This window comes from Takifugu flavidus, chromosome 20 (genome assembly GCF_003711565.1).
Source record: "Takifugu flavidus isolate HTHZ2018 chromosome 20, ASM371156v2, whole genome shotgun sequence".
NCBI lineage: Eukaryota > Metazoa > Chordata > Actinopteri > Tetraodontiformes > Tetraodontidae > Takifugu > Takifugu flavidus.
Genome location: NC_079539.1, coordinates 2641807 through 2669434, shown reverse-complemented (window position 1 = coordinate 2669434; position 27628 = coordinate 2641807). Strand labels below are relative to the sequence as shown.

Below are 27628 nucleotides of genomic sequence, written 5' to 3'. Positions count from 1 at the left end.
GAGCCGGACGGGAAAGAGACCAGGACGCGGAGACGGCGTCTGTCCTCGCTGCTGCCTGGACAACAACACGCGTGTGCTGCACGTGGCGGCCGGTCGAGGCGGGCGGGCAAGAATTCAGGTGTTGCAGTCGAGCCTTTGAGGTCGATGACATCACACGCGTCTGTCACCCCCCTCTGGAAGCGCACATGCGTGTCACACGCATGTCACACGCATGTGCGCTCACACGCTTGCTCCGTCAGTAAATAACGACGAGGAAAGTCAACACTGACATGAGTCAGAGGCCGAATGTGGAGGGTGTGCGGAGCGTCTGCAGCGTACGTTCGCAGCACATGGCAACAGAAGCTAAATATAGCCGCAGCACAGCAGGATCATGCTTCCTATTGCTGACGCCGGATCCTTCCCAGTCAGGCTCCCTGTTTTCTCCTGCTTTCCTCTCATTCCTCTCCCTCCTGCCACAGTTGGATCCATCCAGCTTGGGAAGCTCGACAGCCCGACTCGGCATTCCTGATCCTTTCAGAGTCAGTCACACAGGCTCTAGCAGGCTTGTGATGGTTTCATGCATTTGTTTCTTCTTTAGCATGACGGCTCTCTCGCGCACACACACACACACACACACACACACTCGCACACGTGCGCATGCGAGGGGTCATTGGGGTCAGTTGGGACTGATTACTGCAGGACAGTAGTGGAGTTTGTGGCATAATCCTGCTTCATTTAGCACATCGGCCGGTCAAATATTATATCGCTCACATGGCTGTGGTGGACTCACGCTGGCCCGGAGCTGACAGAAAGGCATGATGGGAAGTCAGCAAGCGTTCCAGGATGAATGCTTAGTACTGTGTTTGCTGTGTAAACGCAGTGCAGTAAATGTCCAAATGTCTGCAACAGATCTTTATTTCAGGCATTTGCATCGACGATCGCCCCACAATCCCAAACATCTTTGTTTCATGAAGATGACAAAGTCAGAGCAGCTCTCTCGTCCCCTGAGTGAAGCAGAGCAGCGCTCAGATAAACACCACTAACATCTACATGCTAATCCATCCATGCATGATTTGAATATTTCCAGTTGTTGAACCAAAATAGACTTGTGTTACACATTTGGGGGGAAAAGGAGAATACCAACAGCAAAACATAGCAGATGAGATGCAGCAGCTACAACAGGATGTTATTAATCTTTTTGCTTTAGCCAGCATGCTAACAGCTGCTAATTACCCCTCCTTTATCCATTAGGTTATTAATTTATTACTACATAAAAATCTAAATATTATTCTCCGGTGGAGAAACGTGTGGAATCCAGATGGAACCTACATTCCATCAATACTGTGCAAAATCCGAGTCTGATCCGATTTCACGCCATTTTCATTCCCGCTGGAAAACAGCGTGACTGACTTGTTCTGTTTAGCTGCAGCAGCGAGCTGTCGCCCCTCGTTAAAGCGTTCCGGAGCTGACATCTCACCTCGGGGCCGGTGGAGCGAAGCTGCCCCGCGTTATGATATTACACACTGTGCATCTGCTTAGACGTGCACGCGGGGCCTCATTAGTGGAAGCGCTCCTCGAAGGTCCCCCCAGGATCAGCCGTGCCAAAATCTCTCTTTTAAAGCTGAACCAACTGGAACCTATTTTCATTTTGATGATTTCAAAAGGTCTTTCGTGGATAAGAAGCTGCAGAGGAACTTTGTGTTCAGCACAAATGTTTATTCCAGACCCTCCTCCTTTCCTGTGAGATGGAGGGGAACCCAGATTAATGGAGGTCACGGAGACGTCATGGAGGATGAGTCAAAGCTGTGGACATTTATTCTGCACGACTCTGTCATCTTCTCCGGTGTCTCATCAAAGATCTGCAAACTCACCTGAGGTGGAAGTGGCTCATTTAGATTCAGTAAAAACGGTATATACCACTAGATATATAACTGTATATACCACTAGATATATAACTGTATATACCACTAGATATATAACTGTATATACCACTAGATATATAACTGTATATACCACTAGATATATATAACTGTATATACCACTAGATAGATAGATAGATAGATAGATAGATAGATAGATAGATAGATAGATAGATATATAGATAGATAGATAGATAGATAGATAGATAAATTAATTTTTGGGGAGGTGGGGGGTGCTGAAAGACCTCCCAAAGCTCTCAAGGATCCAACTTTTCTTATAACAATCTAATAAAAAAGAGTGATAAATGATTGATATGGCGGACGCCTGACACTAGAGGGAAATACAATGATGGTGAGAAGCAGAACGTCTCGTCCAGGTGTTGAAATCCAGTCCTCCAGGGCCGCGATCCGACCGTGTTTTCGGTCTGACCAGGTGGAAATCTCGGTTTTCTTGGCCGTTTTTAGGCCTGGATTTCAACACCTGGACGAGACCTCTATGAAGACATCTAGTGGTGAGGTTGAAGATGGAATCTTACTTTACTAAAAAAAATAATAAAACTACAGTGAAGAATTAGCTGCGGAAGGACACAGAAGCTCTCTCTGTAATCAGTAATCAGTCGGTCCCTTCGGGGCTGTTGACTCTGAAAGGACTCATTCTAAGATGATAATAAAGAATATAAATAAAATGATGAACACTGTTCATTAAGAGAAACTCCACAGTGGGGACTCTCACGGCTGTGGGATTCAAGATAACTCGCCCAGATTAAAAAATGATGTCAAACTGGTCCAAACTGGGCAAAAGTTGCTGTTTTGAAACGCGACGGCTGGATCAGATTCCCATCATGAGAGGACCGGAGGCAGCGTTTTTCCCTGGTGTGGCAGACACGTGACCTCTTTAGCGAGCTGGGAGTTTTAAAAATATAGTATTGTTTGGTCAACGGGTTTGAATTTGTTCCTAATTCTGAAAGGAAGTGCAGAAACTGAGGATGCTGCGTTTCAGTCAGGAGTCAGGAGCTGCTCAGCTGAGCTGTGAGCGGCCACACTCACCTCATTGTCCCCTAAATGAGAAGGTTTTTATGGATTTGTGCTGGGGATTCATGGCCCAAACATCCACCAGAACAATGAGCACAATGTCTGCATGCAGTTAAGGTAATAGAGTGACAATAACGTGGTAATAACAGGATAATATCAAATGAATGTGGTAGAAATAGAAACCCACTCAACCGTGATGTTAAATGATTTAACTGCTGCAGAGGAGGATATTAAAAGACCCGATTAGTTTGGTTAATCCTCTCTATCTCAGCTCCAGATGTTGATTTAGCTCTTAAACCTGCTGCGCTAAGGTTGCTAAAATCTTCTCAATCTTGGCAGCTTTGCCGGGCCGCACTGGTCCTCGGTCGGATGGGAATTGGGCAAGAAGAAGCATCGACCACGCTGGGAAAAACAAACATGTGCAGGCAGCACGATGACACAAGGTGAGATTCTATTGGACAAACAGAAACAGGAGAGCATAAGAACATCACAGAGTTCAAACTGGAGGCCCCAAATCAAAAATGTGGGTTTAAAAACTGCATTTCTTTGGTCAAGAAGAGTATTTCCCACTCTGAGCTTGACTTGATTCAACTTCCTGGGGACGACCGGTTAAATCTCCATTTTTCTTTTTCTTTTTTTAAAAAAGCACATTTTTGCTGAAACGTGTCGGGAATAAATGAAAAGCAGCTGGGTGGAAACCGGGGGGGTTTCAAAATAAAAGCACATCCCTATTCCTCATTTTGGATTTTGATCATTGCACAATCGCCCGAGGGACCGTCGCCTCCCCGGTGTCTCCCTGCACTCGACGCACGGTTGAGGAAGGACGAGGTGGGAATCTCCAGTCTTGTATCATAATAACCCAGCCACATCCCACCTGAGGCTTCCTGCCAGGACCGTTGCTGTACCTGCCTGCTCCGGGCCACACGTGAGCACAGTCGCACCGCTGCCCCACTGGTCCGGCCGGGAGGCCCCAACGCAGCTGACTCCTTGACCAGGAATGTCGTCTGCGGAGGCCTCCCGCATTAAAATAGCCAGCGCGCCCTGTCAGCACATGCATGGGTGCCCAACAGCTGCCGCACTGGGAGAGCTACTGAGCAGGAGTGCTCATGGGAAACCGGGAGGAAACAGTCCAGCCGGGAAGGAGAAAAAGACTCAATCCCCCCCACACACACACTTCTGGTTCCTCACACAGGAAACAAGTTCAGCTCTGTGCGCCGCCACAAAATGTGTTTGTCTCAGAAGCGCACTGGAGGATGAGGTTAGGGTCTGGACGGCCACCGCGACTAAAGGCGCATCGATTCGATTTGGAGTCATGAACGAGCTCTTGTTGCGTGCGGCCGCGTCCCGCACATGCGGGCGGTGTCAGCTGACATCGCCGCCCTCGCTTCCGACTCCAGCGGCGGCCTCGGGGCCCCTCCAGCTGCGTTTCGCCCCCGTTTGGGGTCTGTTCAAAGGTCCCTTGAAGTGAACGAGCACTAATCCCGCTTTGGAGGATTTCTGCCACAGTTTCAGCCCGATAATGAGGGAGAATCTGGGCCTTAAAGTCAACTCATGAATCTGCGAGATCAAAAGGGTTAAAAAAATAAATATAGAGCCACAAAATGAATACTGATTCAAAGTTGCTTTAATATACTTTCGCTCTGGGGGAACCAAAATAAAAAAAAAATATCTTGAGGTTTGAGTCACAACTTTGTTTTAAGAAATGATCTTTTTTACTCTCTCTCCATTTTTAGGCATTAAATTCCTTTACACAATACATATTCATTTATAAGTATTTGAAAATATGATTTGCTGGTTTATTCAGTAATATTTGTTTTTCCTATAAGTAGAATCTCATCTTGATAAAGTCCTCTTTTTGAAAACAGAACATAAAAACATCCATCAGTGTGTTTCTGTCCAGGGCCTTCGCACGTTGTTAGTTGGGTCAGAAAGTAGTCTGTCCGGTTCTGACCACGACAAAGAGGCTGATGGGAAAACTGCAGAGCGGCGGCGGGGGGGGTGGTGGTGGGGCTTGTTGTCGGAGAGCCCCCCCCACCGGTATCGGACGCAGCGCTCCTGTGTGAATGTCAGATATTTGGACCCTCACAGAGGCATGTGGAGCAAATGCACTTTAAAAAGTCCCACATGTGTCCCCGCTGTCCCACGTGGAATGGCGGCGGTGGCGGCGTTGGGGGGGGACACTAGACAGTCTCCCCACGTGTTGGCTTTTCCCAGCTGTCACCCTGCAGCACCAGAGATGCTCCGCTCTCGCCGTCCGGGTCTGGCGTGACGGCGCCCGGCTGAGCGGCGCGACCACCTGCGACGTCCCCCTGACATGTTCGGGGGGGGGGGGGACATTTCAACGGCTGTCCTCTTCGACGCGTCTTCGTCTGCTGACAAATCCGGCGTCTTTACGGTCCCCCTCCAGCTGCCTGAATCCCACAAACTGTCCACTGAGGAGAGACCTGGACTGGAACAGGAATATGGATGCTACTTCTCTCCTTAACCCAAACAAGGAAAACTTCTTATTCACTTTTGACTCCTCACCCGTTAATATAACCTATGATGCAAACACAAAAGCATTCGTTGGCCTTGTTTCTTATTAGAAAACCAATCCGTTAGGTCTTTCTCCCCCCTCTTTTAAGTACAATAACCTTTTTTTTTTTCAGCCAACGAATCTAATTTATACATTAATCCATTTTTTTTTTCTTCCCACTTGCAGAGATTCACACAACCACTTCAACCCTCAACCCTACGGACTTTAGGATAATACACCATGATTTCCCTGAACACGTACTCTTTTTTTTTTTTTTAACGCCACGATACTTTAGAAGGCTATTACAGCACGATTTGTCATGCACTTTATCTTGTATTTTCAAAATATCCCTATGCTTTAGCTCTGCCGTGGAACTGCTCTAACAGCGGTCAGGAGTGCTGGTCTCAGTCGTCATCCACGTCATCTCCATCGGACTCGTCTCTCCTCTCGTACATCTTATCCCTCTGCCTCTCCTGGATCTCCTTCATCTCCTCGGCGTATCTGCAGAAAGCTCCGCCGAATTTGCTCCAGGCTTTGAAGGGGATGGTGATAGAGTTCCTGTAGCTGGGCTTCACCTCGCTCACACGCAGGAACACCCCGTATTTGTTGGACCCCACGTCGAAAAAGAAGCGCTTGGAGTCGACCATGATGGAGGTGCCCTCGGGAAGCTCGCTGTAGCCCCCGGCGGCCATGCCTCCGCTCAGCTCATCGTCGTCTCCTCCGTAATCATCTATTAGCTTGGCAAGGGCGTCTCTAAACTCTATTAACCCCTGGGCCGGAAGAGCTATGGTTTGGCCGGACAGCATGCCGCCCACGGGGCCCCCAACTCCGAAGCCAGGTCCACGGTTAACGGTCTGTCGGATCCGCAGGAATCTTCCCCGCTGGTTCTCCTTCAAGTCCAGATAGTATTTGCGGTTCTCCCGAACGAGGAACTCGCTTTTGAGCGCTCGCCTCGGCCCGCCGTCCTCTCCCGCACTGGCCTGTGCTATCTGTTCCGGACTGCTAGGCCCCAGCTGGGCGTAGTGCTCGATGAAATCCCCGAGGTAGTCGCGGAACTCCGCCGCGACCGACAAGGAAAGCGTCAGGCGACTTTTGGAGCCCCCGGCCCCGACCTCTGCGATCTTGATGAATCTGCCCTTGCTATTCTGCTTGACGTCCAGGTAGAAGCGCTTGTTCTGAATGTCCAAGCGCTTGGACGCCAGCTCCTGGGTCTCCTGGTCCCTCTGGAAGCCACCTCCACCGCCTCCCCCACGCTCACTCCCGCTGTCTCCATCCGCCATCTTCAGCTCCACCATTCGGCTTCTGCCCCTCTCTCCTGCGTAGCTGCTTGCTACGTGCACTCCTCCAGCGCGCTCCCTCAACGCTCATCATTGTTGCGCTCGAGCGTGTGTGTCGTGATTGGTCCACCCACGTGTCGGACTCGCGTGTTGACGCGGATGCAGCTCTCTCATTGGTCAATCGACCTGTCCGTCAGGGAGACGTCGCAAATCTCTCTTCAGCCATTGGTCGAGCCAGGCGTTGCGTTCACATACCTCTTGTTTTTCTCGTTTTTATAAGTATTAAAATATACAAATTATGTATTAAAGTCGAATTTTTTTGTTTTCCTTCTTCAATATTATTTAGTTTATCACAATATTGGCTTGCCAATTATGTGAAATAATGACAATAAAGGGAAAGTAAAGGTCACAGCAGTTGGAAAATGAATTATTATATACAGGTAGAATTCTTAAATTGCTGATAGCCTGATACAAATTTTTAAAAATTACTGGAATATCAACGTTTATTGCATTTAAACATTTTTATGAAAGATGGGGTACATTAAACCGGAATGTTGTACTACATTTTTCCACCTGCAGGTGGCAGCAGAGTAAGTATTTCTTGTCTCAATTTGGCGTTTATTATACAGAATATAAACTTCAGTATCTATATGCAAAGGCTGAAGTTTTGTTTTCTATGGGAGCCCAGTGTTAGCAGTGAGTAGGTACAACTAATGTATACTTCTTTTTTATAGCTCTTTCTTTCACTGTGAAATTCCGACATTGAGTCTTCCAAATTATTTGCTTTTAATGGCATTTACAGTATGTACTCCATAATGTGCTACAGTATTTATTATTTATGTTGTCAGAAAAGCAGAACTAAATAAAAAAGTAAGATTGTTAATACTATTTTAAATCACCTGCACTGGGTGGTATTCAATTTATTAAGCTTAAACTTAAAGGACCCCCCTAATTCTTAACAGAATTCTTGACAGAATTGAGTTTGTGGATGGGGGTGTCCATTTGGATGGGTGCTCTTTATCACTTTCATTTCTGCATTATTGTTGCCGATGGTAACAGAGGAGTCACAATGACGTCAGGTGCTTAAAATATCAGGTGAGATACACATTTTCATTTTCCCCTTGTGGTTCAAATGTCCACATCCATTTTGATTAAGGTCTTATCTATATATTATATGTATAATAATATAATATAGAATAGATTTGTACATTCAAGGTGCTGAATGTACAAATCTATTTTATGTAGAGAACGCTGACTAAGGTAAGCATCACAATACGTAGACCACCTTGATATGTTTTCATGAAGGATTTATTTTCACAGTCTGATTTCCCAGTGACACATAAACAAAAATGGAATAAAACACTTAATTGATTGAAGTTTAAATAAATTCAATACATTAAATCTCAAATATTGCACAGCACCCTGTCAGAGTCGTGTTTCAAGCATACAGGAGATGATAGATATGGACGCGCAAGCTCGTCAGTAATACTGGTAAGTTGGGTAGGAGCCCATCAGTGGCGTGGTTGCTGGGGGCAGCACGACTCCGGGGATGCTGCTGTACTGGTAATATGAGTCTAGAGCCAGAGTGGGCACGCTGGGCAGGGCTGGGCTGTACTGCAGGCTGTGTGGGTGGATGAAGGAGGCAGCAGCTGAGCCCTCAGGTGCAGTGACTGCTGCTGCAGGGGTGAACCTGGGGTAGGGCCCCGGTCTGTAGGCCTGCAGCTCGGGGTAATGCAGGAGCTGAGGGACGGCGTTGGCCTGACAGGCATGAGCCAGCGCGTCCTGCATCGTCCTCTTCAGCTTCATCCTCCTGTTCTGGAACCAGTTTCTGATCTGAAAGGTTGATAAAAAATCCATGACGCTACATTTCCAAACAGGACGTGAACATTCTCTTTTGGACTAAAAGATAATCAAGCAAATAAATGCTCAGATTTTTACCTGTTTGTCTGACAGATTGAGCTTCTTGCACAGCTCGGCCTTGTCTTGCGTTCCCAGATAGGCGTTTCTCTTGAAGGCCCTCTCCATGCTGCAGATCTGCTCCGCTGTGAAGGCCGTGCGGGGCCTCCTCCCTGACGGAGGCGACGGCGGCGGGGAGGCCGTGCTGCTCTCGGCGGGGGCCGAGGGCGAGAGCGAGTGATCTCCTTCGCTCTCATAGCCGGAGGTCTCCTCCTCTGTCCCACTGCCAAAGCCGACCTCTGTGGCGTCTGAAAGACACAAACACACAACTGTTACCTTCCAAACTCCAGCACAACCAAAGCTGTAATTAGTTATTATCTAATATCACACTCGGAAAAGGCTCCATATTGTTGCAACGACAGTAACATGAAAATAACAATGAGATTTAGGTATTTAAAGTGGAAATGTCCTCATTTAGTATTTTATCCACATTATTCATCTCTGTTGCTCCAACCAAAGTAAGAATACAGGCATTTATATCCGCTAAATGTTTTTACATCTACAGTAAAACTATCTTTAATTGACTGTGTGTTGCAGATATTCTGCCTGGACTTACCCTGATTATTGTGGGAGATTTGGTGCTGGCTTAAAGTTTTCAGGGCCTGATTCCTGTTTTCTTCAGGTAATTTTCCAGATTTCTGCCTGCAGTAAAAACCAGGTAGACTCTCCGAATGCGTCCCACAGGCGACAGGTCCGGGCAGGGTGTCTTTTCCAGCAGACTGGCTGCTCTGTGCCATCCACTCGATAGAAAAATGTCCTCTCATGGCTGCAGGAAAGTATCCGTTCGTCCAAATCTGTAGGAGCGAAAAGCTGAGTGCCAACAGGTTTGAGAAGCTGGTGAAGTCCTGAGTCTCCTCTGAGGACAGCTTGGCTGTATTTATGCGAGCTCCCCCCCCCCACCATCTCAGGCTCCCTCAGCCCAGAGATCAAAGCGCACATCCTCCCTTCCCTCCCATCCTCCCCTCCCTCAGTTTTCACAACTAGAGTAATTAAGACGTCTCATTCAGTCTCAATGAGGCTGTTACAACAAGGCTCCAGTGAGTCTGGGAAGGATCCCAACACCTCCTCCTCCTCCTTCCTGCCTCAAAAAGATAATCCACACACCTCATCCCAGCGTATCTTCACCTCAACATCAGCGCCTGAAATAAATGCAAATGTCAGTGTTTTACAGGGAGCGTCGGGTCCAAAGTCCACAAAAAGAAAAGTCCATAGAAATAAACGATTAATCCCGAAAAAGCAAGGGAATTTATTTATTTCTATTTATTAAGATGTCACATTTGTAAAATGAAAATTATTGTATACTCACAGAAAGATCCATCATTATGTGTGTGAGTTTTTTACAGTAACTCCTGTTGGTGTAAAGTCTATTTACAATAAATAAAGCGTATATATAAAACCCTCTTGCACTTTCATTACAAATTTAACAATTATACTCTGTAGATTTTAGGACGGCACTCCTAAATTGCATCGAGGGAAAACAGCAACATGCAGGAATGTTTTTCCCGATGAAGCGAAATCTTTGTTTTGCAACTTTTCTTCAGTCAAACTGACGGTGCTCAAGTCTTTATCATCAAATCAGGCTGTGATTGCTTCAAAAATGTGTCCTCTTCTGCCAAAGCTTGATTCTGAAAGGAGCTTTCAGGGCAATTAGCAATACAATGAGCAGTGAGTGATGGTAATGGCTAATCCGGGATGATCCCCAGATTAAAGGGAAATTGCCTGGAAATATGAAATAGAAGCTTTTCAACGACAAGCTCTCATTTCTTTGTTTGATCAAGACGACAATCGAGAGAATCTGCCAAGATGGAAGTGTCACACTAACAAAGTAACGTGTTATTTATGAGAGAAGAAGGAAAAGAATAGATTCTTAAATCTTTTTTACAGAAATTCATCATAAATTTCTAATGGTGGTCTTGACTTATCAGCCATTGTCAACATCTGCAGCCTGAATAAGTGAAGGCGAGTAAAACAAAAATCTGAATATATGCTTATTATATGTGTTCACCCATCTGTGTTGAATATAAATTAATGACATTCTTCTATTTGTTGAGTTGTTTTATTTGTTAAGATGATTGTAAAGATTTTAGTGTGTTGGCTGGAGACACCGATCGCTGCTCAATAGGGATCGATTTAAGTGAGCGATAACGACCTACAGATCCCGCCCCGATCCCGTCGCCTCCTCCCGGACCGAGGACGCGTCGGGACGCTGTTTTGTGTGCCAATGTTGCGCGGCGGCGCAAACACTTTGCGGGATTAAAAGATTAGTCTTGTAAATCAGAAACAGTCCTATTGGTAAGATAATGAGAGCGATCAGACCGTTTAAAGGATCTGGTCACGGGACGTGCACGCCTGTGCGCGCTGACGAGACTTGGAGTAGAAATGAACTAATTTAATAAAAGTGTACTCATTCATGTTCATAATACTGCTGGCACGATATTAACTTGCATTCGCACATTAAAGCCAAGAGAGAATTTCGAGTTAATGGGGGTTGCTCATGGAAACCGGTCCAGGGATTCGTACCGATGACCTTCCGGTCACAGGCCTCATATTTAAATAATCTGACGTCATGTCGCCTTGAATAATACTGCTATAAATACTATTGATGTTCATTAAATGCGCAAAAATGTCTCATTACAGTAAAACTGGGGAAATAAAATCCTAAAAAATAAAGTGACCATTTTATAAACTCTTTAACCCATGATGGGCATTAAAGAAACAAAATAAGTCATGATTCTAGTGCACAACACGTATTGTTGTCCAAATAAACACTTTCACCAACTACAGATGATTGAATCCAAGTTTGAAGTCAATACAGCTTCAGCACCCCCCCCCCCCCCCACCCCCCCCCCCCCCCCCCCCACACACACACACACACACGCACACACACATTGATCATTGCATTTGATACCAAGACAAGCAGAGACGGAATTTCCAAAAAACAAACAGCAAGAGCACCTCGCTGATACTGCGCTAAAAAGATTTTCTCCCTTCATTTATCGTTCAAAACTTCATTTATTGTTTCCCATCAATCAAACAGAAAATGCCTCCCAGTAGAAGCCGCTTCAATTTAAGCTAATTTAATAAAATGTGATGAATGATTTCGTCGTTATTATGGAGCTGGAACACAGATTAATGACATGTGGCTGCTGCACTTCTGCCTGTCTGTGTGTCTGTCTGTGTGTCTGTCTGTCTGTCTGTCTGTCTGTCTGTCTGTCTGTCTGTCTGCCTGTCTGTCTGTCTGTCTGTCTGCCTGTCTGTCTGCGTCTGTCTGCCTGTCTGTGCGCCACATCAAAGAGGTGCATTCTGTGGCAGACGAGGGAGAGCAGAGCGATACTCATCCTCCTTTATACGGCGCACAGACAGCAGGGCAGCGACGGAGGTGACAGAGACAACAAATGATCAAGAGCCCTTTGAACTGCAAACTGGACCAATCAGCCGCCTGTTGTCCCTCTTCTCTTTTCTGACATCGTCATTACAAGAGATGCAGTCAAAGGTCGGAAAACTGTGAGAACGCCATCGGAAGCAGGAGCCGTCCCCTGGTCTCCTGGATTCCGCTGCCGCCTCTTCACACAGGTTCTGGATCTTTTTAGGGACCTATTTAATGTGTCACAATCTTGACTTGTAAGCTTCATTTTACACGACTGAATTTACAGCACATTTTAAAAATATTTGCTTCACTTCACGCACATCCCAGGGTTCCTTCTCCTTAGGTTTTGGGAGATTGTGGTTATTATGTGTGCTTTTTGATATTTGGGGGATTTAAACTAGCATCATGCATCATTCTAATAGTAATAGAATTTCAGGTTATTTGGGGGCTATAAATGAGTGGAAACGGAGGCATTTCAAGGCTTGTTTTAACACAAGATTAAAAATGATGGCGAAAACAAGTAAACATCTAAAAACAGGCATCGTCTAAGCAAAACCGCTGGGATATTTACTGTTACCTACCATATCCCCTCAGGTCAAAGCCCGCAGCACTTTAATTTCAAAAGAAATGTAAATTTTACAATCTTAGAGACATGTCCCCCCCCCACGCCTCGATCCTTTCCCCCCCACCTTGATGAGGGGAGTCGCAGCGCCTGCTCGTCCACCCGGACCAGTCCCGCTGGCCCCATCAAAGCAGCAGGAGCCTTTGATGGGGCTGATAGGGATCAATGGGACAGGGGAAGAGGCCTTAACTGACTGTGTTACAGACGGGGCGGGCAAGTGCTGGAGACAACCGGCACTGGAGATCAATGATTATTGGGTGTCATCAGCACCTTCATCTGCATTGAGGAACCCATTCAGCACCAGCAACCCTCGTGGCTGATAGATCACACGTTTTTTTAAGTCCTCAATTTTTGGTTTTAAAGATTTAGATTATAGAGAAAAATGGTGTTTTGCCTCCATGTTTAAAATCCTGAGCTGGATTCAGAGGAAACGCATGAGCAACCGCTCCTGTTTAAAGATTAGCTGACGTTCTTTAAATGACCCAGAGCGATTTTACAGGTTCAAATCTGCTGTTATAAAAGTTAAGCTGGAGAGACTGAAGCTGCAGCACATTTCTGTGTATCTGTTTTATAAATTTCTCTATTTTAACTGAGTGAGTTAAAAGTCACAGACAGGACGTCTGGGAGACATTGATACACCCAATAGCTTCGTGTTCGGACCAGACTGCCAGATTTTATCTGCTAAAAATACGATAAAGATAACCGTGGAGACCAAAGGAGATATTAGGTGATCTGAGCAGCATCGAGTCGGGACACGTGTCTCCTGCGACCTCCTGCCAGTGTCCAGAGTCGGGGGTTGGAGGTGTGTTTGTGTTCATAACAGAGCTGCAAACAGGCCCATTAGAGATGAAAGAGTCTGAATGGAGCCAATCAAAGACGGACCCAGTGGGAGACCATTACCCCACAGACAGCAGAGGCCATGGCTGGGGCCGGCCCGGATCAACGACCCCCTCCTCGTGGATACGCACGCAGGATCAGCCTGCTCACATATACAGTATCTGCTTTCAGATAAAAGGAGCTGATTTACACACTGGCGAGCTGACACAAAACAGATGTCGTCAAAGAGAGCAGGGTCGAGTTAAATGTTGCAAATAAACACCATTATAAGGTCCAATGCTCTTAAACTAAAAGGAAAAGATCTTAAAAGGATCCTATATGTGATGTATCTGCCTGCATTAGAATGTAGAGCATGACACATGTATCCTCCTTACATATTCTATATGCTGCCGAAGAGCATTTTCAGGGTTATGGAAAGAACTTTCCTCTTAGTTCTACACGACTGGTACATTTTGGAGCTTTTGAGACTGAAAAGTACTTCATCTCCTTTGTCCCTTTCACTTTTTAGGATTTTCTAGTGGATGTTGATTCATTTGGCCTCGTTGAAATGAATCTAAATAAGATGCCGCTTGTTCTCCAGACTCAGAGTCTCGTCAGAGCAGGACGACGTCTCCTCCCTCGAAACGTCTGTGACACACACACGACGCTGAAATCATTCAGTCGCCGACAGCAACAGAGTAACACAAAAATCGGACACATTAAACCCGCCTCGCCGCACAGGCCAAGTGTGTATTTCCTATTGACTGATCTGTTGAAATATAGTTTACATTTGGTTGTTAACAATGGAGAGACGCAAGCGTGTGCACGTGTCGAGATGGCGCAGGAGACGGAGGCGTGAACCCCGACGCTTCCTTTGATGTTAAACTGGTATTTAGAGGTTAATGAGGCTGTTAGGAAGAGGTGAAGGGAATTCCTGTGAATTCACACACACAGGAAATGAAACTGTAAATCTATCATATGGATTTTTAATCCTTAAATCATGAGTAGTTTTAGTTTTGGGTTTATTTTTTGACACTCTTCTATATATATTGTTGAATTTAAAAAGGTGCTGCAGCCTTCAACAATAAACTGGCCTATTTAATAAGCCTGCACAGAAATAAACAACATTTGAAGACTACTACTACTACAATAACTACTTTCTCAGAAGTATATAATGGATTAATCAACACTTTTAATATCATGAGATGAGGTTTGTGAGTTTAAAACAGGAACTGAGGCCTCTCGAAGCTTCTCACTGCGTCTCTGTGCTCTCATTTCGGGTGAGTGCGGAGATGCAACGATAAGAATGTTGTAGAACAGCTGTGACAGTCACACAGGTGTGTGTGTGTGTTTGGTATGTTCCTTTTACATCATGAAGTTCACCAGGTTTGGATATCATATTGCAAAAGGAGCCATTGACCTAAAGCCCTCTTTTCTGGTTGAATTTTTGATTTTATAAATCTCAGTTCTCTTCTGGGTGATTGGATCAGATTATTTTCAGTTTGCTTCTGTTCATAGTAAATTTGCTGCCATCACACTGAAACCAAGAGACCCCTATGTTGTCCTGTCATGTTTCAATTCACTCGCTAAAGAGGGACTTTTCGTTGCCTTTATTGACATTGAGGAACACTTAAATATAATTTGACACGTCTTAATGTTGGTCATTTCTTCTGGACATTACTTTAAAAACTGAACCAGCAGTTAGACACAAACGGCTGAGCCTACTTTATCCACCATCTTCCACTCCTGACAGTCCCGCGGGAGCCCAGGAGGCCTGTTCATGCATTTCTCTCTGATGGAGGAATGTACTCCAGACCAAGATGGGCAAATATCTCCTCCTCTGAAGCTGCTCTCAGATACCTTCTCTAGATACACGAGAGGAAAAAAACAGAAGATAAACCCACTAAAACTTGAAAGCAAACGAAGGTCTGAAACAAGTGACTGTTTCAAAAGTGATACCTGCTTGGTGTCATAAAGAGCATGGCTGCTGAGAGACATGGCCTTCTCATGCCCCGCCCACCGTCGCATCTCTCTCTCAAACAGCTGCGAAGAATGTCATTAAAAGTTTTTATTTTTAAGGAAAAGCTTTGTTTTGTGCTTACTGTGATGAGCTGCATTAATATATTTAAATTCCTTACAAAGAAAGTGGTCAGATTCTGATGTATGACGTGTCTCGGCTCACCTTGGATCCTGTCCAGCCGAGCAGCGCAAAAGCAAACTGGCTGATGGGAGAGACCACCAGGTCCACTCTGACGGCTCTCCACGACCTGCGTCTGGAATCCAGGCCATTTTCATGAACTCCACCCGGGGTCTGGGGGCTGTGATCATCACTCTGACTCTCGGTGCGTGAACTGGACCGAGGAGTTCCTGAGCGTGTGGTTCCAGGGTTCATTTCGAGTTTAAAGATGGAGAAACACCTCTCAAAACGGTCCATGTTGGAGGACAGCCGAGCAGGACCGTCATCAGACTCCAGGTAAGAGTTTCTTGTAGTTTTCTGGTACAAAAGGAAACCCTGGATGGAGAAAAAGCTCTCGTTGAATCAATGAGGCCAACTATAATCTAAATTAGCAACCATCGTCTCCTCACCTGAGACTTTAACAGCGAAGCCACTTTGGGCAACAGTCCCACTTCTCTGCCCTCCTCTGGGTGCGTTATTAGGAAGTCAACATCATGGCCCGTCGGCTTTCCTCTGTAAAAAGTATCAGCAATCATGTCTCCAAGCTGCAGCTCACACCTTTCACCCATCTTTGGCTTTCAAATCAAATGAATTTGATATTTAAAGAATTCATTTAATGTTGCTGCACAGAGATTTATATCAGCAATGTCAATTAGTGTCCATTTAGACAGGAGTAGAGACTAAAATTTACACTGAACATTTGACAAATTACATCATTGCAAAACTGTGCAGCTAGTTGATCTGCTAATAGAGGTGGGAAACCGTTGTTCTGCTGGTGTACCTCCTGAATCCACCAATCAAAGTGATCAGTGCTCCAGGTAGGACAGACAGGACAACCTTCTGCACCACATCACCAATGGCATCAGCCTCTGCTTTAGCGACCGGCTGGTTTAGGTCCTCGTAGTGTTCAAGTCCTACAAGAGGACAAAGTGTTTAACCAAAGCAAAGGTCCAGGCCGAAATGAGGACGTAATGCTGGGGAAAATGCACAAACCTGCCTGTTGTGCTTGATTGAGCGTCTCTCCTGAAGCCTGTAACTGGTGAAGAGTGGATATCCCCATTTTGATCCATCGATCTGCAGTTTTTGCTCCGACTCCAAAAATACCAGTTAAAACCTGAAATACATTTTCATCATGTATTTAGGATTGACTTGTTTTTAGTTAGAAACGTCCAAATTCACAGCCAAGATTTGAGGTTAAAATGCAATGCAAGTGGAAAATATTTCTGTTGCCCCAGCTTTTCAGGGATTACGCGCCCCTGACTGGTTATTTGGGCGACCAACCTTCAGCGCCTTGTAGCGATCGGACTGCCTTGTTGTTTCCACTTCACTTGAAACCCCATCCTTCAAAACATCCTAAATCAGAGTGAAACAAGGGCTGAAGTTATTCTCAGTGAATTTAGGTGAGAAAGATTAAACAAAAGGAAAACACAGCCTTTTCTACTCGCTTTGATGATTTTGAGCGAATGTTCTCCGAGGCAGGGAAGCCCTCTGAGATCCGCCAGGTTCGTCACAGCTTTGGGAAGAGCTTTCAACACCGCCTCGGAGCGGCGAAATGCAATGGCCCGTCCATCTTCCTCATTCAACTCAGCATTTTCTGCCAAAAGTGACAAAGCCTCCTGACATAGAGAACCCTAAATTAACTGCCTGCTCACTGCTCTGTCAGATATCAGTGTATCCTGAGGGACCTACAGTGAGGACAGTGTTATGATTTTGTAGTGTGGTCCGTCTCTGACAGGCATAGCTGGGTACTGAGAACACCACAGCCGCAGCTTCATTAATCTGCTGCTCCTGAAAGACAACATGTTATAAATTGTAGAAGGTGGATTATTTTTTTTCCATCTCGCTATTTACCCTTGTCAACGTCATTGCTATTCATCTATAAAGTAAAATGTACCTGTAATTTATGTCTCTCCAGTATTTCTACAGGACGTCCTGCACGCATGCTCTCCGTGTACCAGCTGATGTCCAGAAGGTGAGCAGGCTGCAGACTTTGACCTCTAATGTGAGAATCCAGCCAAGTCCTGACTTCATTTATGTAGTTGTTCTCAGAAATGACATGTGTGATGCGTTCACTGTCAGAAGATGATTCAATTTAATTAATAATCATTTAAAATTATTATTCTACAGCATCCTAGAAGGTGCATGTAAGTAAAGTCCCTCAACATTGATATAAATGTACTTTTAAGATAATATTTTAATCATTACACAGTATAATCCACTTTAAGTCATGTAAATGAGATCACTCATTATACCTGAACAGCTCCTCCACTTTAAATCCTTTGCTTCGCCCGAGTTGAGAGAGGAAAGCTCTGCGACTTGCTCCCATTTTTCGTTCCAACAGGAATATAACAACGCTTGGGAACTTTACAGCAGCTCCACTACCTTCAGCCTCAGCATTCCCAGCATGCGAGGAGACGAGTTTTCTTCGTTTTAATGGCACCATGATGGTCTTTGTAGTTTAATGATCATTCTAAAACGAGTACACACACGTAGAATCCGTATCTTATTTTCCCTAGCTTGACATTAGCTATGGCGACTGCTGTTAAGAAAGCCTTGCTTTTCGACAGCTAAATTCAGCTAAATTAAGAATTAATAAAATGCGTTTCCTCGACAAAACATAAGGAAGGAAGGTTAAAACTTTCTCACAGCGAAACCGGATGTAACTGATAAACCGGCGTCGTAGGACCGTGCATTACCAAAATAGATCCGACTGGAAACATTGTACATTTGGATTGGGTGAAGATAATATTCCGCTTCACTGTTTTGAATGAAAACTACAAAAGTAGAATAAATCATAAAATGTAACGTTTTAAATGATCAGTTAGAAATATGCTAATACATAGCATCTGTAATACGGATGTATGGATCTGAATTGCTGATTGGGCTGATAGAATACCACTAACGTTAAAAAAAGCCTAAAAAAAGGCCTATGGGTAACGAGGTAAAAATAACGGAAAATACAAAGTTCTGATTAAGAAATGGAAATTTATTTTTTCACTTTGTGTCAAAGGGATTTTATCTTTTAAGAACTTTGAGCGGATTTTGTTCTTTGCCTCAAAACAAATGATAAATATTGTATTTTAAACATATCATTATGCATTCAGCATTACGTGTCCCAAAGTAAACCAAACGTTACGCCTTCAAAATATGGTTTCTGTGGTCAATAATAATCAAGTATACACTGTACAACTGATAAAACAAATATAGGCACATATAATTTAGTTGAAATAGAAAAATATGTGCTTCAGTTCCAGATTGCTAGACTGCTTTTCAAACATGTTGAAGCATGTCTCTATTACACAGTGATAATAATTGAGAAATGACGCCAACATTCAGAGAATCATGTGTCTTATCCAAAAGCCGCCACACTGTCTGAGTCAGTCTGCTATCAGCTCTGCAGAGCATATTCATCTTGCTCATTTTGGGGTTAAAGCAGCAGTTCAGCTGTACTTAGTGGTTATTACACCTGGCATCATTTTTCCATTGAATGATTAATTTACTATCATATCCTTTAAAAAATCTGTAAAATAATTATTATCAAGCCAGGTCACTTTGAAACCATCATAGCTATGGCATTAAGAATACAAACATTAAATCCCAAGCTCTAGAACTGGGCGGTTAATGTTCCCACTCTTTCACCAATAAATTGGGGGAAAAAACAAAGTTTTTTATGTTGTGATGTGCTCCAATTTAGTACACAAAAACAAACTGAGCACGGAACAAAGTATAACTATGATGACACATAGTCGGTATATAATAATAATAATAATAATAATAATAATAATAATAATAATAATAATAATAATAATTAATAATAATAATAATAACAATAATAATAATATAATCGTGGTGGGTCATCGGGGCTTTAGAATGTCCGCTGATTTTCAGAATGAACCGTTTAAAAGTAGTGTAAATTTGGATGGAACACGGTGTTCTGAGCCGTCACTCCTCCTCCTCTATAATCATATGATCGACTTCACTTCCTCAAACTGTGTGTGTCCCGCGTGCTACAGCGTTTCCTGCACTTAACACACCCCAACAGCTGTGTGCGTGCGTGTGTCTCCGTGAGTGTTTGTGTGTGCCCGGTGGTGCTGAGGTGGCCCAATGGCAGCTCAACCGCTCGGAACCGGAGTCTCCAGTAGCCGGCGGAGAGGAGCCTCTGCCGCCGTCTCACTCCTGCTGCTGCCAGCGCTGCTCACCTGTGGCGTCAGGTGCGCGGAACCGCGCACCAAACCGAGCAACATCGTGCTGATCGTGACCGACGACCAGGACGTTGTACTGGGAGGACTGGTAAGTGGACAGAAAAAGGGAGAAAGGTATCAAGCGCTTTGAACTGAAGTGATTTCACCTATTTTTGCACAAAAATATAGGACTTTTTTTTACCTGCCGGAGCTCAGAGTTCCTGGCAAAAAGAACAAATCGTGAATTTTAAACTAAATACCATTTAAAATATGAGAATTGTTTAACATTAGTTGATCATTTATTATTGCCTCCTCCTTCCTCATTTTCATATTCGCACATGGCCCAGCACAACTTCTCTTGTTTTTATTTCAGAACCCAATGAAGAAGACTAAAGACTTAATAGGAAATGCAGGTGCAACGTTTGTGAATGCTGTGAGTACCCGTAGCCGCCGATGCAAAGGCTGAAATCATCCTGAATGTCCCATGACTATATTACAATAACATCACACAGCTAAACTCCAATAGCATTGTTAGTTAAACATCAACCAGTTGTCAGCAACCAGCAGTAGAAATCAATAAAATGCCTTTTTTCCCCTCCAACTCAAACTAAAGGCCCTCTGGAGATCCTAGTTAACTCGCTTCTTGATGTCAGCTGTTGCTCAAACGCGCCATCAGCTGATGATGGAATCATATGAATAACACAAGGCAAAGTTGCTTGCGCTGGCTTTGCAAGCAGAGCAGCGCAGCAGGTAGAAACATGCAACTTTAAGGTTGGTTAGTGATACAGCAATTAACAAGGTGAACCATCACGGAAGAATCCGTTCACAGTTTTAGCACCACAAACTTTTATATGCTTTAAATGCTAAGTTCATAAAACCGCAGGCTGAAATTCTCTTCAAAAGAATGTGAAGCTCAGCCTTTTTTAAGTTAGAGCACTCAAGAACTCTTGAGAATGTAATGCGTGACACGTTCTTCTGTTTTGCTCACTGATCCCCTCCTGTTCCTCTATTGTCTTCCTCTGTTGCCGTTCTGGGCTCCTTCCTGAAGTTTACCGTCACGCCGCTGTGCTGCCCCAGCAGGAGCAGCATTCTGACCGGTCAGTACCCCCACAACCACGGGGTGAGGAACAACTCCCTGTCGGGGAACTGCTCCAGCCCTCAGTGGCAGAAGGGCCCCGAGTCCCAGGCGTTCCCCGTCTTCCTCAGCAAACTCGAATACCAGACGTTCTTTGCGGGGAAATACCTCAACCAGGTTTGAACGCACGCTGTACACAAGCCTTCTGGGTTTAATCCCTCAGTTCTGACTTGTTGAGATGGAGGAAGTTTCCCAATTCGTCACAGTTTAACCGCCACTGTTGGTTCCAGAGTAAGCAGAGACATGGTCCTTCATGGTAGATCTGGTGTCTTAACCTCCAACGCTGGTGCTCCTCAGGGCTCTAGCCTCCATCATCTGCTCTTTTTGTCTAGATCGACAGACGTGAATGCAGTTATCTCCTGAATTTCTCTGGTCTCGGTTTTTAGGTTCATGTTTAGATCCTTTCTGTGTCCTGATCAGATCTAAAGGACAATCGATCAAGTTTGGAGCTTTATATCAAACCCCCAAATGTCTAAATTTGTATCTGTCGTATAATAACTGGAAACAAATGCCAACCAGGGGATACAAAACTACCGTTTACCTCGCTAACTGGTCAGCAGAAGCTGAGGGGGGGTATTTGAGTTGTCATCCATCTTTATCTACAGTCTGAGTTTATTTCTCCTCCCACCAGTACGGACAGAAGGACGCAGGACATGTCGGCCACATTCCGCCTGGCTGGGACCATTGGCACGCACTGGTGAGCCTTAAAACACACAAAAGGAGCCTTTGCATGTGACTCGGGGGTCACGATCTTCTCTGGTCACAGGTGGGCAACTCGCAGTACTACAACTACTCGCTCTCAGTCAACGGGAAAGAGGAGAAGCACGGGGACAATTACGGAGACGATTACCTCACCGATCTCATCGTGAGTAGCGGAGCCGCACGCCCGGCCCACAACCCAGGCCACGTTTCACGCCTAGAAAATCCGATCTTTCGGATCTGCTGCGTTCAGAGAAACAGATGTGTGGTCGCAGTTTGGGAGCCAGATGTTAATTATCAACATCTGAAATCAGAAAGAAGCCTTTGGGGAAATGTAGCTCCCGTGTGAGTATTTACGTTCCCATTTTAGCGAAAAACAAATGTGCACAACAGGCTCGTGCACGTCGGTCTCCCGTCAGGTAACAGATGAGTTTGTCTCGCTTCGTCTGCTTTAAATAAAGTTTTACGAGCGCTGAGCTTTCTCTTCTCGGGGCACGGCTGCTCGGCAATGACCCCGAGGAATGTCGAGTGGTTCCTTCAGCAGAAGAGTTTCTGCTGCCTGAGAATCTCAGGGACTCTGAAAACACCTTTTCAAAAACGGAACCAAAAAAGCCTCAAGTGAAACCTGAAATATTGATTAAAAAACCCCAATAACTTCAAAAGTCATTTGACTTTAGGAATAACTGTTGGTTTTCCCCATCTGTGATGCAGACAAATCGCTCGCTCACCTTCCTGGACAACAGGAGCCCTCAGCTCCCGTTCTTCCTGCTGCTGTCTCCCCCGGCCCCCCACGCTCCCTGGACGGCAGCTCCGCAGCACCAGAAAGACTATGCAGACATCAAAGCCCCCCGAGATGGCAGCTTTGACAAACCGGGAAAGGTTGGTCCAGTTGAGGCCGAGCATTTCCACCTATGATAAGACATTAGTCCTGTTTTAAGTGTGTTTTTATCGGCGCTTTAGGACAAACACTGGTTGCTGCGCCAACCTGCCAATCCCATGACGGCGAGTTCGCTCACCTATCTGGACAATGCCTACAGGAAACGGTACGAACGGTTTCTCCACCATCTGGAGCAGGTTGGATTCAGACACCATGAAAGTTCCGTTTTGGTTAGATTAGACGGACGGTCACTTTTCCTGCGCTAGAAACAAGCGCTTGGTTGACGTACTTGGCTCCTGAACACCTGCCCTGTCCTGCAGGTGGCAGACGCTGGCCTCTGTGGACGACATGGTGGAAAAGCTGGTAGAGAAGCTGAAGAGCATCGATGAGCTGAACAACACCTACATCTTCTACACCTCGGACAACGGCTACCACACAGGTCTGAGCCGCGCCGTCTTCGTCTCCTGCTCCTCCTTCCGAGGAGTCCGCTCCCTCTCTCACGGCTGCTTCGCTGTCTCGGCTGTGCTCAGGTCAGTTCTCGCTGCCCATCGATAAGAGGCAGCTGTACGAGTTTGACATCAGGGTGCCGCTCTTGGTCCGTGGACCTGGAATCGCGCCCAACCAGACGGTGGAGGTAACCGCCCACGAAGCCTCGAAACTTCGCTGCATACGGTTTTTATTTGATCCCGTCTCGTCTCCCGTCTCCTCCAGGCTCCGGTCTTGAACATCGACCTGGCGCCGACCATACTGGACATATGTGGGTTCAACGTGTCCTTAGCGAATGTGGACGGCCAGTCTTTCCTCTCTCAGATGGTCAGCTGATGGTCAGACACCCCCCTGACCTTCACCTTTCCAGACTTTAAAGCTTGAGCTCCATTTCTCATCAGGCTCCCTCGCTGCGTAACGGCACGGCGCGTCCCTTTTTCCTCGTGGAACACACTGGAGAGGGACACCTAACGAGCGATCCGTCCTGTCCCAGTCTGGGTCCTGGACTATCTGTGAGTGTCACCTGCAGGAAGATACAGCAGATGTTTCGGTTTCCTGTTTTTAATGCTCTTCCTTCTTTTCCTGAATTCAACATTCAAACAGGTCGATCCTGTTTCAAATGTGTTCTCAGTTTTTGCCTTTATAAACAGTGTAAAATGAAACTGAGAGCTGAGATGTTTTGCTCCAGAAAAGGGAAACTGAAGTGAAACATTCGAACCTGAGTCGAATTAGCGCTTCCATAAGGTTTAAATGATGGGCTTTATGCAGTCATTTATGAGGAAGCAGGTTCGTTCCCGTGACATTTACAGCTTTCAGGCCTGTTCTCGTCGGGAATAAACTCATAAATTTGAGACAAAATGAATCAATCTGGGCTCCAGAGGTAACTCGGTATGTTTTTTTGGTCCAGCAATGTTTCCCAGACTGCGTGTGTGAGGACGCCTACAACAACACCTACGCCTGCGTCAGGACCCTCGACAGCAGCCAGAACCTGCAGTACTGCGAGTTTGCAGACAGCGAGGTATTTGCCTGTTTGGGAAGGGTGGCGGCGAGTTGTTTGGTTTGAAAACAGAAGCTCACCTTTGCTGCCCTCCCCCCCCCAGTCATTTGTAGAAATGTACGACCTGAAATCGGACCCCCACCAGCTGGAGAACATCGTGAAGAAAGTGGATCCGTCCGTCCTGCAGGTGATGAACCAGCGGCTCATAAAGCTCCAGTCCTGCCAGGGCCAAAGCTGCCGCGGCATCCAGTGAGGAGGTGTGTGAGAGCTGCCTGAAGTGTGTTGTCGACGGCTTTATAGTGTTTGACAGGTAATCACAGGTGAATGACAAGATGCCTGGACGCTTAAATGATCGTTTCATTTATGCAAAGTTTTGCAAGCTCCCTCCAGATCCTCCTAATCATGATACTAAAGCTGTAGTTTGACTCTTATCTCTGTTGGATTTACAGCCAGGGAAGAACATGACTTAGGACAAGGGTCAGTTGCAGAATCTGCATAAATTAGTTTACTTTTATGTCTAAATGTGTAGCTGTAGCTGAGTTGGTACCTGAATAATCATAGATCTCATGTTTTTATGCGCTTGATCTGTTAAACTGAAGCTCCTATAGACACACCGACCTAAGTTTAAACTGCTATATGGAGGACGTTTCTAGTATTATCAGATGTGGTTTGTTTTTCCAACCAAAGATTTGCTTTCACACTTTACCTACAACTGTGATAATATGCAATGCTCACACTGTTATCAGCATAGCATAACAAAGGATAAAAAAGGGAAAAGGACACAAATAATATCAAAGTCCAGCTTTCATCACCTGCAGAACATAACAGAAAACTAATTTTCTGCCTGTTACCCTGAATTCTTTATGTATTCAATATTAAAATCAGGCTAACAGCCTAATGCTAACCAGCAGCTACTTATGCTTAATATCTTCACAACACTCCTCACCATATTTTCAAAGAAACATTTGACATTTCAAGGACAAATATGTATGAGAATCATTTCCAAAGTTCCTCATCTAATGCATTTTCTTTTTTTTATATCTCTTAAGTCCTTTTAAAATAATTGGTTAATAATGGACATTGTCCAAATACTGCTGGAGCTTTTCCCTCTTAAACTGAATGTGCTTTGTTTTCATTTTGACTTTGATTGTATTTAATCCATTCTGAGTATTCGTGGCTGTTTGTTGCCTTTCGTAAAAGACAGAAGGAACACTGTGAAGAATTTATTGACAATAATTTTACATGGAAAAAAACTGAAATGGAACGTTTAATCGCATTTGCACTGACAAACTTTGTGTGCCTTGTTAACACCTTTGCACTGTGATGAAATTATGAAAAAAATAAACACAATCATTTATTTGACCGTGTCCCTTAATTGATGTAAATTGGGCCTTGAATTATTGTCCGATATTGTCTGAGACTCGACATGCAGATGGGAACTGTGGATTTCATGGCAAGTGATGTGTTGCCATGGAGATGCTCTACAGTGAAATTGCACATTTAGAGAAATAAAGCATCAAGAGGGACAACTCCTTAGTTCACACTCAGCACAAGGATATTCATTTCAGAATGTGTAGTTTTAATGTCCACTTTAAGGTCCTGCTAAATAAAAAAATAAGGAATTTAAGGTTTAAGTTTGTTCAGCATTATTTTGCTTACCTTAGAAGATAAATGTTTCCAACTACTGAAAATGGACTAATTAACAGAAAGTTAATTATGCATTTTAGCTCAATGATTGTTTTTAAAAGCTTCTTAAATTATTCCATAATTGCCACCAATAACACTGAGAAAATGATGATTATGGTAAATAGTAATGAAGAGGATTATATACCAGCATTTGCTACATTGATGTTTATGCTAGTTACCTTTACATTATATTTAGCTCATGAATGATTAAAACTTTGACCAGGAAAAAAGTTCTGGTATATTTTCTCCAAGTACTCAATTATCTCAAACAAAAAGGCAATTTAAAAAATGGAACCTTGCATTGGTTTTATTGTTTTAGCATTTGAAGCATCACATTTCTAATGAAAACTAGAGGCTAATAAACCTTGAAATCCATAATTTGCCATCGCTGGAATTAAAATATGGAGTACACAACATGTCAAATGAGCATGAATAAATACATCTCTACTTCACGCAGGTTGATCAGAGGTACTTGTACACTGGTTTATCCTGTAGCGTCTGAATCTCTAACTTGACGGGGCATTTGTACAAGTGCGACAACAAAGACTCAGAATAACCTATGAGGAAGTAAAACTTGGATGGCTGCATCTTCTGCAGCATCATAGCGCACACGATGAGAATGTTGCCCCGTCTTTTGATCACAATCTCATTGGCCAGGCAGCCGTGGAAGGTCCCGAACATAAACCTCCTAATGAACATGTCCTCAATGACGCGTTCAGCTGCTCCTCCCTCTCCTTTGAGGTTGCCTGCAGGAAAAAGGTCCAGTGGATTATTCAGAATCATCCTATATTAAAACTATTTTCTCAATTGTGTTACTCTAAACCAAATGAAATCTATAGAAACACTTTGTAAGGAGTTACTCACTGGTATGCTGTGACAGCCATCCTTTGCGTTCGCCGATATAATGTGGTGGATGCGCCTGCTCGTAGGTCACTGGTTTGTCACCTTTCCCTACTCGAACTCTAGCTGCTCGATTCTGGAGAAGAAAAATGAGAATTACACGTCACTCTACAATTTTTAGAATCTGTAAAGCACACACATTTAGGAAGAGAAATTTCACTTGTGTTTCTTTTTTAGACACGGGGAAGATTTAAGGAATACCCTGGTCAGCACTGTGACACGAACACATCATGCTACCACATCACCATGATGGAACTGAAATATTTACCTTGCAACACACTGCGGTGACATGGAGGCTTCTGCCTGCAGAGGAGCCGTTCAATAAACCAGACTTGGATAGGAAACTCTGGAAACAAATAATGATTATTTAAACCTCTGGATTGCAGTGTTGATTATGTGTGCCACTAACAGCATTAACAGCACGCATTAACGTCATTTTAACCTGCAAATCGGAATGCCACTTCTGTCCCTTAATAGTGAACATTACATTCTTGTACAAAGGGATGAAACATTTTAGGATTTGTTAAATTAACAAAAACGAGATACCTCTTAATACGCGATTGCTTTCACAACAAACTATCATACAGTGTACAGAGTTTTGGTTAAGAAACATTTCTTCTCTCCCTAGAGCCTAGAACTGTTTGCTAATCAATTTCAAGACACAGCTCTGACACAATGTTTAGGGTCTGCAACATATGTCAACTCAAACTTAGTGCAACTGAAGTAAACGTGTCTTACCCAAAGCCTCACGTTCCCCGTGCTCAAGGACACCGCCATTTTTCTAAGAATTAAAGGTTCCCAACGGTGTAGAAAAATAGCAACACTTTTTACTTTATCTCACAACTGCAGTGTGATTTCCGAATAGGACTAAAATTATCGAGGATCGAGAAAATTATTAAAGCCATATCAACTCGTGAAATGCTGCCATTTTCTTAAATCACCATATGAAAACTGTTTCTGCATACCGGAACGTTAGACGCCAGGTATTTGTGGCCACCGGACGATTTT

At 44.5% G+C, this 27628-nt stretch overlaps 5 protein-coding genes across 6 annotated transcripts; 1 reads left to right on the top strand and 4 right to left on the bottom strand.

Annotated features, from left to right (window-relative positions):
• Positions 1-4536: 4536 nt before the first annotated feature.
• LOC130517238 (transcriptional activator protein Pur-beta-like) lies at positions 4537-6804 on the bottom strand. The gene has a single exon (XM_057019019.1). The coding sequence runs from the start codon at positions 6738-6740 to the stop codon at positions 5850-5852; it is 891 nt and encodes a 296-aa protein (XP_056874999.1). The 5' UTR covers positions 6741-6804; the 3' UTR covers positions 4537-5849.
• A 1208-nt stretch (positions 6805-8012) lies between these two features.
• Positions 8013-11493, bottom strand: ved (ventrally expressed dharma/bozozok antagonist). Of its 2 annotated transcripts, XM_057019021.1 has the most exons (4): positions 9783-11493; positions 9235-9472; positions 8661-8926; positions 8013-8555 (listed from the first exon to the last, which is right to left on the bottom strand). In XM_057019021.1, the coding sequence occupies exons 2-4, from the start codon at positions 9440-9442 to the stop codon at positions 8202-8204; spliced, it is 828 nt and encodes a 275-aa protein (XP_056875001.1). In that variant the 5' UTR covers positions 9443-9472; positions 9783-11493; the 3' UTR covers positions 8013-8201. The 2 variants fall into 2 exon arrangements, with proteins under 2 accessions (XP_056875001.1, XP_056875000.1); XM_057019020.1 differs by having other exon boundaries at positions 9235-11493.
• A 3585-nt stretch (positions 11494-15078) lies between these two features.
• On the bottom strand, positions 15079-18356 carry polm (polymerase (DNA directed), mu). Its single transcript, XM_057018983.1, has 11 exons — positions 17912-18356; positions 17554-17731; positions 17349-17447; positions 17105-17275; positions 16941-17012; positions 16653-16773; positions 16441-16573; positions 16070-16172; positions 15666-15995; positions 15443-15526; positions 15079-15348 (listed from the first exon to the last, which is right to left on the bottom strand). Exons 1-11 carry the CDS (start codon positions 18100-18102, stop codon positions 15262-15264), a joined length of 1569 nt encoding a protein of 522 aa, XP_056874963.1. The 5' UTR covers positions 18103-18356; the 3' UTR covers positions 15079-15261.
• A 1283-nt stretch (positions 18357-19639) lies between these two features.
• On the top strand, positions 19640-25396 carry gnsb (glucosamine (N-acetyl)-6-sulfatase (Sanfilippo disease IIID), b). Its single transcript, XM_057018984.1, has 13 exons — positions 19640-19949; positions 20214-20273; positions 20889-21092; positions 21607-21672; positions 21742-21840; positions 22386-22553; positions 22635-22717; positions 22872-22990; positions 23082-23185; positions 23263-23364; positions 23439-23549; positions 23945-24055; positions 24138-25396. The coding sequence occupies exons 1-13, from the start codon at positions 19764-19766 to the stop codon at positions 24285-24287; spliced, it is 1563 nt and encodes a 520-aa protein (XP_056874964.1). The 5' UTR covers positions 19640-19763; the 3' UTR covers positions 24288-25396.
• Positions 25397-26011: 615 nt separating this feature from the next.
• mrps24 (mitochondrial ribosomal protein S24) lies at positions 26012-27616 on the bottom strand. Its single transcript, XM_057019030.1, has 4 exons — positions 27359-27616; positions 26889-26966; positions 26585-26696; positions 26012-26466 (listed from the first exon to the last, which is right to left on the bottom strand). Exons 1-4 carry the CDS (start codon positions 27395-27397, stop codon positions 26183-26185), a joined length of 513 nt encoding a protein of 170 aa, XP_056875010.1. The 5' UTR covers positions 27398-27616; the 3' UTR covers positions 26012-26182.
• Between the last annotated feature and the right edge of the window lie 12 nt (positions 27617-27628).